General features: G+C 34.5%; 2 protein-coding genes across 2 annotated transcripts in view; both read left to right on the top strand.

Moving 5' to 3' along the window:
* Positions 1 to 536, top strand: part of LOC111389627 (cyclin-U2-1-like) — a 1619-nt gene extending 1083 nt beyond the window's left edge. The window contains exon 2 of the mRNA XM_023014558.1: positions 189 to 536. Coding sequence (XP_022870326.1) covers positions 189 to 456 — 268 coding nt within the window. The 3' untranslated portion in view covers positions 457 to 536. The remainder of the gene's footprint in view (positions 1 to 188) is intronic.
* A 3628-nt stretch (positions 537 to 4164) lies between these two features.
* LOC111389620 (zinc finger protein ZAT4-like) lies at positions 4165 to 5688 on the top strand. Its single transcript, XM_023014546.1, has one exon. The coding sequence runs from the start codon at positions 4189 to 4191 to the stop codon at positions 5686 to 5688; it is 1500 nt and encodes a 499-aa protein (XP_022870314.1). The 5' UTR covers positions 4165 to 4188.
* The last annotated feature ends 4539 nt before the right edge of the window (positions 5689 to 10227 follow it).

The following is a 10227-nucleotide window of genomic DNA, read 5'->3' on the forward strand; positions in this document are numbered from 1 at the left end:
GGGGGGGGGGGGGGGGGGGGGGGACTTGTGGGTCTTGGAACTCCACACATAATATTTAAATTTTGAATATAATTATTTTGCTATTATATTCAAAATTATATTCAGTATTTATCTTTCTCCTTCGTAAAATCGATCTTAAATTCATTGAGGATAACTTTTAAGTAATTTTTTTCTATTATTTTGTGCAGGAACTACAGAAATTCGTACTTGGCTCGAGTTGGTGGAGTGACAACAAAGGAAATGAATAAATTGGAAGTTGAATTTTTGTTCATGATGAAATTCAAATTACATGTAAATGTCAGTGTTTTTGAGAGTTATTGCTGTCATTTGGAGAGAGAGGTTAGTACTGGAGGAGGTTACCAAATCGAAAGGACTTTAAGGTGTGCTGAAGAAATCAAATCAAAACAAAGAGAAGAAACAAGATATAATCAAAATATTGCTCGAATTTTACTATAGTTTGATATATTAATCTTTGTTTGTACATAAATTGTACGATTGGTATGCTGCAATAAATAGGTTTGAACGAATTATTTTAACTTCTTTTTCTTTATTATTGTCGAACATTTAATCTTACCCAACATGTTAAAATGGTACCTAAAAATTAAGATATTGCTTCCGAAATAAGAAGTTTTAACATAAACACATGTTTGCGGCAAAAAATTGTAATTCAAACAGCTTGACGTTTTGGTAAATTGTTTGATTTTCGTGAGTGCATTAATTGCAAATGTAAATGCCCTTAACAGTGCATATGTGGACACTCTCTCATAAATATTTTAATTCCATTTGTACTCTCATCTAAACAGTTATCTAGTAGAATCATGCTGCAAGTGCATATTTATTTCATAAAAATGTTTCACAGATAGCACTTTGCGAGAATTCATTGAAAGATTAAAAAAAAAAAAAAAAAGGGCAAGTAGGATGCTGTCACGACAACACCATGTATTAACTCTGTCAACCAAAGCCTATACATGAGGCTTAATTCTATCCAGTATTTACCTTATCATGTCTCCTCTCGTTCAATTCTAATTTGTGTTTGTTTTATTTTTTATTTTTTTTAATCCTCGTGATTTTCAAGTATAATTTTTGAACCAAAGAAAAGGAAAAGTTTCGACCCATATATTTTCTTCAAGCAAAAATTATGCCCAACGTCTAATTTCAAACTTACTTTCAACACGTTTTTACTTTGGAAATACTTTTCTTCTTCTTCTTTTTTTAATTATTTACTTTTTAATTAATTTTTAACATTAAAAATTTTGAAAATAAACATTAAAACTACTACTGGAATCTTCCGTTCCCACTTACTGATAGTTGAGAAAAGCGAAAGGAAAAATTACATAAAACCAGGTATTTAAACTTTCAAATTCATAATTGAGGGGTAAAGAAACTTTATGCAAAAATCAGGTATCCACTACAAAACCTAAATTTCCCATCCCCATCTCTAATATCTCCTCCCGTTTTTCTCCTCCCTCAGCAGCCGGCGCCTCTCTCCTCTCTCAACAGTCGCGCCACTGCCGTGGAAAAGAATCTCCAGCGTGACGGTGTTACCATCGGACTTCAACCACCCCTCTCTATTTCGACCGATCAATTGGCACCTTACAGTGCCACCGCATGATGCAACACATCTTGTACCGACATACGGCGAGGCGATGGCAAGGGGTTGAGCGCCGCTTCACCACTCACAACAACGACGGCGATGGCAAGGGGGTTTGTGATATGTCATTGAAAACTTTGATTATTCCAAAACCATAGCCATTTGTAATCTGTAGCTGCGATCAATGTGGTTGGTCTGTGATATGTCGAAGATGTGGTGTATTGTCTTGTGTGTTGGTTATGGTCCTGTGGCTATGATCGTTTTCGAATGTGGTGGAGATGTTGGTTGTGTTGTTGGTGTGTTTGGTGGTGGTGGTTGTGGTGGCTTCTAGTGGTGGTGGAGGTGTTTTTGTGGTTTCTGGCGACGATAGAGGTGTTCGTGTTGGTAGTGGTGATGTGGGTGGTATTGGTGAGATGTGGGTTGGGTTGGGTATTGTTGGTGTGTTTGGTGGTGGCAATCATGGTGGTTCTGGGCAACGGAGGTGGTTGGTGGTGGCTGCAGTTGTTCTAATTTTCGTTGGTATTTAATTTGATCTGGTGATGACGATGACGGTAATGGGTGAGGGTGGCGATTTTGTTGGTGGTGGTGCTGTTGTTGTGGTGGTGGATGCGATGGTGGTGCCGAGTGAAGGTGGATCGGGATTAGGTGTTGGATGTCTGTGACCAACTATTTGGTCCCTTCTGTAACTATGACCGTAAATTATGATCTTAAAATTCGATCATTTATAACTAAAAAAAGTAATTTGTAACCATCAAATTTGAAAATATCTGATATGTAACCTATAATTTTTTTATCTGTGACCTCGAAATAATATGTGCCGTATTAAAATTTTGATTTGTGACCTCGAAAAAATTGTGACTTTATCATCATTATTTAATAAATATTTTTAATTAATCAGTTAAAACCTGATTTTTGCATTAATGAAACTTGTAACTTGAATTTTGTATTATGCATAGTTAAAACATGATCTATGAACTCTTCCCAAAGCAAAAACCCAAAATCTCTCGCGTCTGAACACTAATTTCTCTTTCCTAAATTCAAAAATTTAGGAGGTGTTCTTTTTGTGTTTCAGTTTTGTGTTTTAAGTTTTGAATTCATTTTGAGTTTTGTATTTTGAGTGTTTGTTTTGAAATTGTTGAAAATGCGTTCTTTGTGTTAGTTTCTCAAAACGAAAAAAATGAATTTTTTTTTAAAATTTTGAGAATCATCACAATACCACATCAAAAAAAAAAAAAAAAAAAAAAAAGGTGTTTCCCGCGTTTTCAATTTTTTCAAGTTTTACACTGAAAACATCCAAAACGACAAAAAAGTCGTTTTGTGTTTTCTTCACAAATTTTTTTTTCGTTTTCGAAAATGGGAAAGAAAACACGTTTTCACCGTTTTGAAAAATCGAAAACAGAAAATGGCCCGAAAACCGTAAAGAGAACAGGGCCTTAATTTCTTATCTCAAAAATAAAATTTTTTATTAAATTTATTTTCGTTGACAATTTTTTTACTTATAGATGATATATTTTGTTGGCAAAAATTTCACAAAGAAAAAAGCAATAGAAACTTTGCTTTTGCTTTTTATTTATAGGTGATGGCAGCGGGGCGGGGCCGTCTAACGGTTGCTTGTCCCATTTGCCGTCCCATTTATTTATTTTTTATTTTATTTTTTTCTCTTCATGGGGCAGGTTTGGGGTGGGACATACCCTCCCCACCCTGCCAACCCGTCGGGGCGGGGAGTTTTGCCATCTTTATTCTGTTGTCACAATCTTTCTTTCTATAATTTTTGTTTTTAGATTTCATTTGAGCTCAATATTATCTCAATTATATTATTATACGTAGGTAAGACTCTACACCCCTCTTTAATATTTTGAATTTTTTTTCTTCTATTGGTTAATAATCATGTAATAGTCTATTTCGATTTGTTAGAACACAACCCTATCTTATTGTGTAATTAAATATCCCTATATGACAACATCAAGAGACCTAAAATCAAAATAAGAAGTTTGAATTAAAAGAAGAATCATATTTAAGGGCCAGTAATTAAAAGATAATTGATTAGTGATAATGATCCTACAATATATTAGTGTAAATAATTGTGTGGAAAAGCAGCTCAAACCAACCGACAGACAAGGAGGAGCAAGGAATAGTTTTCTTGGCGTGGATTTGAAGGGAAGTCAATAGTTTTGGCAGTTAGAACCACTGTCTCTTTTACTCTTTTGGACGAATGAACGAGAGAGAAACACTCCTCAGTCAAAGAAATTATGTATGTATAGGTTATATACATACCTCCGCCGTGTTTGACAGGCGGCGCCACCACTACATGGCTGTGGAAAATGTCTAGTCCTCACTATATATCATGCCCTCCTTCCACTTGTCACCGACTCACCATACTCTCTCACTCCTCTTTCTCTCTCATCCACAAACCATCACTCTTAACTAAAAACTAGGAGTAATCTTGTTTTCACCATACAACCCTACAACAACTTCTACTTTAAGAACAAACTCCATCCCCATGCATGTTTTTCCATTCACAATTCCTATTGGTTTTTCTCTCTCTCTCTCTCTCACCTTTTTTTTAAATTTTTGAGTTCAATCTTCTTGTATTAATCATGGATTGCATTGATGATCAACCACCAAATTTTAAGCATTATTGTAGGGTATGCAAGAAGGGTTTTATGTGTGGGAGAGCTCTTGGTGGGCACATGAGGGCTCATGGAATTGGGGATGAAATTGGAAATCTTGATGAAGAAGATCCCACGAGCGATTGGGAGGATAAGAATGATAGGGCAAGTAAAAAGAGAATGTACCAATTGAGAACAAATCCTAATAGGTTAAAAAGTTGTAGGATTTGCGAGAATTGTGGGAAGGAATTCTTCTCTTGGAAAGCTTTCTTGGAGCATGGAAAATGCAGTTCCGACGCCGAGTCACTACTGTCATCCCCGGAGTCAGAAGCGGAGGAGGAAGAGGGAAGTGGTAGACGAGCCGGAGTAGGATGGACCAAAAGGAAAAGATCATTGCGTGCAAAAGTGGGAAGTACTCTAATTAGTTCAGCTTATCCATCAAGTGAAGATGAAGACCTCCTCCTTGCCAAATGCCTCGTACAATTAGCCAACACACGAGTAGAACTGCCGACAATGGTGGAGGAAATGGAGTACTCCTCCACTTCCGCCAGTCGGGAGGAGGAACGACAGAATGCAATGGCCATCTTTCTCTCCCCTCGAAGATCGACTCCCTTAGACAAGGCTAAAGGGGTATCATCCAATAATTTCAAAGGAATATTTGAATGCAAAGCCTGCAAAAAAGTGTTCAATTCTCATCAAGCATTAGGGGGACATAGAGCAAGTCACAAGAAGGTTAAAGGGTGTTATGCAGCCAAACAAGATCAGGATCATCAACTTTTAGATCATAGTTTAGCTGATGAAGATGTGATCACATATGATGAATTTTTCCCTGCATCCAAATCACCATACAATTCCCCTACTATGCAATTTGAACAAGGCTCTACTTCATTAATAGGTGCAGCAAGGAGGAAATCAAAAGTGCATGAATGCACTATTTGTCATAGGGTTTTTTCCTCTGGTCAAGCTTTGGGTGGACATAAAAGGTGCCATTGGATCACTTCAAATTCACCAGCAGACACAACAAAACTCCAATTTCATCATCATGTTGAGCCCATCAATCACTACAAACCCAAAATCAAGAAATCTGACCAGGCCCTTGATCTTAACCTTCCAGCATGGGCTGACGACATCTCGGGTTTAAGACGGGACCCACGTAACCCTTTGAGCTTCGAGGTCTCGACCGATATACACCTACATCCATGGATAAACACTGGTCGTGACGAGACGATCACCGGAGATATCAATAGCGATCCCATCCAGTACGATCAAAGAAACGAAGATGATAACAACAATAAAAATAATGGGTCCCGAGCTGATGGGAACAACAATAATAGCAATAATGTAACTCATAGTGTTGATGATGAAGCTGACAGCAGGTTGATGTTAACAAAGTTGAGTGACCTAAAGGACATGAACCTAAGTGGAATTTCATCCCAATGGCTTCAAGTTGGGATTGGTTCAACAACTGGTGCTACTGCTGACCCATAATTTAAAAAAACAATAATAATAAAATAAAGGAAAAATTATACACAATTTCAAATATAGAATGTATAATATTTTATTTTTATTGACATACTGTAATTAAATTAATTAAATTATGATTCAAGAAATGCATCAATATTGTTCCCTCTTCTTGTATTCATATAAATATTTAGGTTACTGTAAATTTTGTTTAGCCCAAAGTGATCAATTCACTTGTCTGGTTCCTATTGTACATTTTAATTGAGTGTACATTTTTAATAATATCATAATTGTAAAATCTATTTTTTCCTCTTATTTTTCTTTTTCCACTAAGCCCCGGTCCATTTGGTTTAACTAAAAAAATTAATAAAAATTTAAATCAAAGTCAATAATTAATATTAATAACAAATTTTATGAGACCATAATTAACTTACTATTCAATCACATACTATTAAATCACATATTTCATTACCATTTATCAAATCTATTAAAAATTTGAATTTTAGCAATACAAAACAGAGGTTAAATTTTGACATTGAGATAAATTGAGGTCTTGTTCTTTCGTTTCCAAACGTATGAAATTGATTCATGACGTTTTTTTTTTTTAATTCTTTTGAAATAATCTTGCAGCCTGTGAAACAAATTTCTTTGTCAAACAAGGCATTACTGTGGGAACCTTTTTTTCGAAGGTTGGATCCATCTATTTATAATAAACCAATTTAGAGGCTTAGAATGGGCCATGTCTGTGACCTTTCAACAAGTTCAAATATAGGCCACAGTGTGCAGGTTCTCCTTTTTTTTTTCTTTAATTAAAGAGTAATGATTATTCTTAATTAACTTTTATTATTAACATAATTATATAATATTTATTTTCTTCCTTTTAAGTAAAATTTTTACTTCTTTTCCATATAATTCTTACTCTAACTGTAACATGGGCGGAGAAAAAGCCCAGGCCTGACCCAAGCCCAATTAGGTTTTTTTAGTTAAAAAAATAAAAATTATAGAAAATTTTATTTTTGAAAAAATTACACCAAACACTGTTGCTTAACTTTATATTTCAAAAATCAAGGTTTAAATTAAATCTTTCAAAATTCAGGTATCACACCAAACCACTCCACCCCACGACTAGGGGTGTAAGCAGTTCGATTTTATCGATTTTTGATAGATTTTTAAACCAAACTGTTTAAACCGGTTTGAGAAAAATTCAAACCTAAACCAAACCATTTTGAACAGTTTGAAAAAAATTTAAACATAAACCTAACGGTTTGGTCCGATTTTAAACTGTCGATTTCGCTATATATTTTTTTGCCCGTCTACTTTTATGTTATTAATTGATTGAATTCAATGTATATTTATATCTTACTAGCAATAAATTTAAAACAAACTAAACCCTTGTTTGAATCAAATTTTTGGGACAAAAGAATGAAAATTTGGACCATTATCCCACAAGTTCAGCGGCCTTTGTTGACTTGTTGTTTCGTGTGTGGGATCCAACTTCCTCTCCAACGGTCAATTTTCTCATTATGATGATATGAAAAATATGGCTTAAACAGAAGTTAAATATATCTAGTATAAATTTAAATACCAACTAAATCAAAGTGAAATTACAATAAACTAAAATATAGTTTTTTTCATTTTTATTCACATTTTTAGGCTAACGACGATACAATAGCATTACAATACAAGTCTACTAAACTAGATATAAGACCCAAAAAATATAATGATGTCCAACATGATCTCGTAATCATCTTATCTAAAAAAAAAGATATTGATTAGACAAAGAGAATAATCAACCACAATAATAAAGCAATTGTTTATAATATCTAAACATAATAATTACACAAGTTTATGTTTGTATGATGTTACGAAACGCATTTAATTTTAGATTCTTTCCTTAGTTTGCTCCCACAAAATTATTGATCTGAAACCTTATTTATAGCAAATATTATTACCGAATGTCTAAGATCTCTTTGTCTCCAATTTGATATAATAGACTTCAATTCAACTTTGAAAAATCTTAAAAAGAAGTGTATGGTGCCCGGTGGCTCAAGACCGTGTTGGGTGCCGGTTGGCGTTCATCTAAATTATGAAGAGAAAAATGGCTTTTAATAGATTATATTAGTTTTGAGATTATTAGATATAAATTAGGATTATTGGATAATAATAATATATATATATATGTATTAGAAAATTAGAAATTGACAAAAATACCCACAAATGATAAAATTATTGAATTTTACATATTTGGATGAATTTTCAAAAAAATTCACTTTTTCATTTTTTTTATTTTTATATATTTTTTCGTCGGTCCGATTTAATTTTAAACCGCAATTAAAATTCTCAAACCTAAATCAAACTATTTTGACCGGTTTGGTTTCAATCAAAACCATTTCGTTGATCGGGTCTACATGACGCCAAACCGACGGTTTCTAAAATACGATTTCGATTTGATCTTCCGGTTTGATGATTTGTGCTTATAACCCTACCCCAAACCCTAAAAAATGATGACTAAATGAAACAAAGAAAATCGCCACTTTAAATGTTGTGTCGTGGGGCTACTGTTTTCTGCTCCTTCTCTATTGCACCATCGCTTCTATTACTTTTCTTTCTATCATGTCGCCACTTCCGCTTCTTATCGCATCGTCGTCGTCATCAAATCGAATAATCGTGTCGTCATCGCCTGTCGATTGAACGCAGCGATTATTATTGTAGTTCAATGGTTGTGAGTCCGACTTGGGTGAAATAATTATTGTGAATTCAATGGTCATTTCTTTTCTTAAAAATCCATAAATTGTCTTAATTAATAAATGTTGTGAATTTGACTAGGGTGGTTTCTGAGTGTATTACATAAGGGGTTGTTAGACCAAAAATTTTGATAAAAGTTATAATAGATTTTGATAAAGGTTGATAAACTGTATTGTGAAAAAGTTAAAGAAAAATGAATTTTGTGAGAGAAATCTGTGCATATTGCAATATCTGGTGAGAATGATGCAATCTTTTATGAAACTTAAACAGATAAGTTCAACCAAAATGACAAAAATTTATGTCGCTTACTTGTTCAAGAGGTGGCCCCACAATACGACCAGTGCCTAGGTGTGCTACAGTAAAACATCTCCACTTAGCATAACTCCTTGTCCAATATCGTCATCGCGTCCGAGTGGAACGTATAAATTGCTGCCCATTGATAATAGTGCACATGTAAATTATAAATTTGAGTTATCCAGAAGAAAGTAATTGTAGTTTATAAAAGAAAATAGGGAAAATTGCAGCTGAGGTACCAAACTTTTTGTTTATTAGTAGACTTTATCCAAACCTTTCATTTGTGTCACCGGAGGTACCAAACTTTTCAAAAATTCGCACCCGAAGTCCAAATGGATGGAAACCGTTAGTAAATCCGTTAGTTGACCTAAAGTCAACATTTTGATCAAATTTTGACTGCATTTTAAAGGATAAAAATGTAACATTAGGTTTTTTTATTAAATAATTAAATTAAAAAAACCAAAAAATGAAATAAAATTAGTCATCTTCTTCCCACCCACCCGTCTTCTCCTTGCCTTTACCTAACCCTATCAAATCAACCAAAATCCAACCCACATCCACCTCCACTGTGTTGGTGACCACCAATCACCTCCATGACCACCGAGCCGAAAACTCCACCAATGTCCTGGCAAATAATTTCCTCCTACATCATTGTTTCAAACAAATACACCACATCATCACAATTTGAGCAAAATGGCAGTCATTGGAAATCTACCATCACCAGATCCACAAGCTTGAATGACCAAAAATGCAGAAACGCAACAGTTTCAGAGATAGACATTACAGATCGATAATTATTCAGCTTATGCTCCCTACACATAACACAAAAACTCAGTATATGCTTCTCATCATTTATGAGATTTGCCAATCAATAATTGCATAAATTTTGTGCAAGTGTAGGGTACTAATTGGAGAATCAGTGCCGGGAGGGATTGATCGGTGGGCAAAGTTTTTGTACTCGCATTTCTAAGTTCTTAAAACCTGTAGCACAGAACTGGTGAGTCGATTAACAGGATTGTACAGAATAAGAATTGAAGATGACCTCATTATACAGAAATTGATAGAGAAATTTACACATTTACAAACTGGTTTTGTTGAAAACAATGAATGGAAGGGGAAATTATTTTCCAAGGTGTTTTGGTGGTGATTTTCGGCGGTGGGGTGAGTGGCAATGGTGGTTCCGATTCCTGGTTTTGGTTTTGGTTTTGGGGGGTGGTTGTGGGCAGGGTATGTGGAGAAGAAGAAGTGTATTTGTGTTTTAAGTTTTTATTCTAATTGTTTTTTATAGAAAATATAATTTTACCATTTTACCCTTTAAAATGCAGTCAAATTTTGGTCAAAATGTTGACCCTAGGTCAACTAATGGATTTCCTAACGGTTTCCATCCATTTAGACTTCGGGTGCAGATTTTTGAAATGTTTGGTACTTCCAGTGGTACAAATGAACGGTTTGGACAAAGTCTGTTAATAAACGAAAGATTTGGTACCTCGGCTGCAATTTTCCCAAGAAAATATTAGATTCTACTAT

This window comes from Olea europaea, unplaced genomic scaffold (assembly GCF_002742605.1).
Source record: "Olea europaea var. sylvestris unplaced genomic scaffold, O_europaea_v1 scaffold602, whole genome shotgun sequence".
Lineage (NCBI taxonomy): Eukaryota > Viridiplantae > Streptophyta > Magnoliopsida > Lamiales > Oleaceae > Olea > Olea europaea.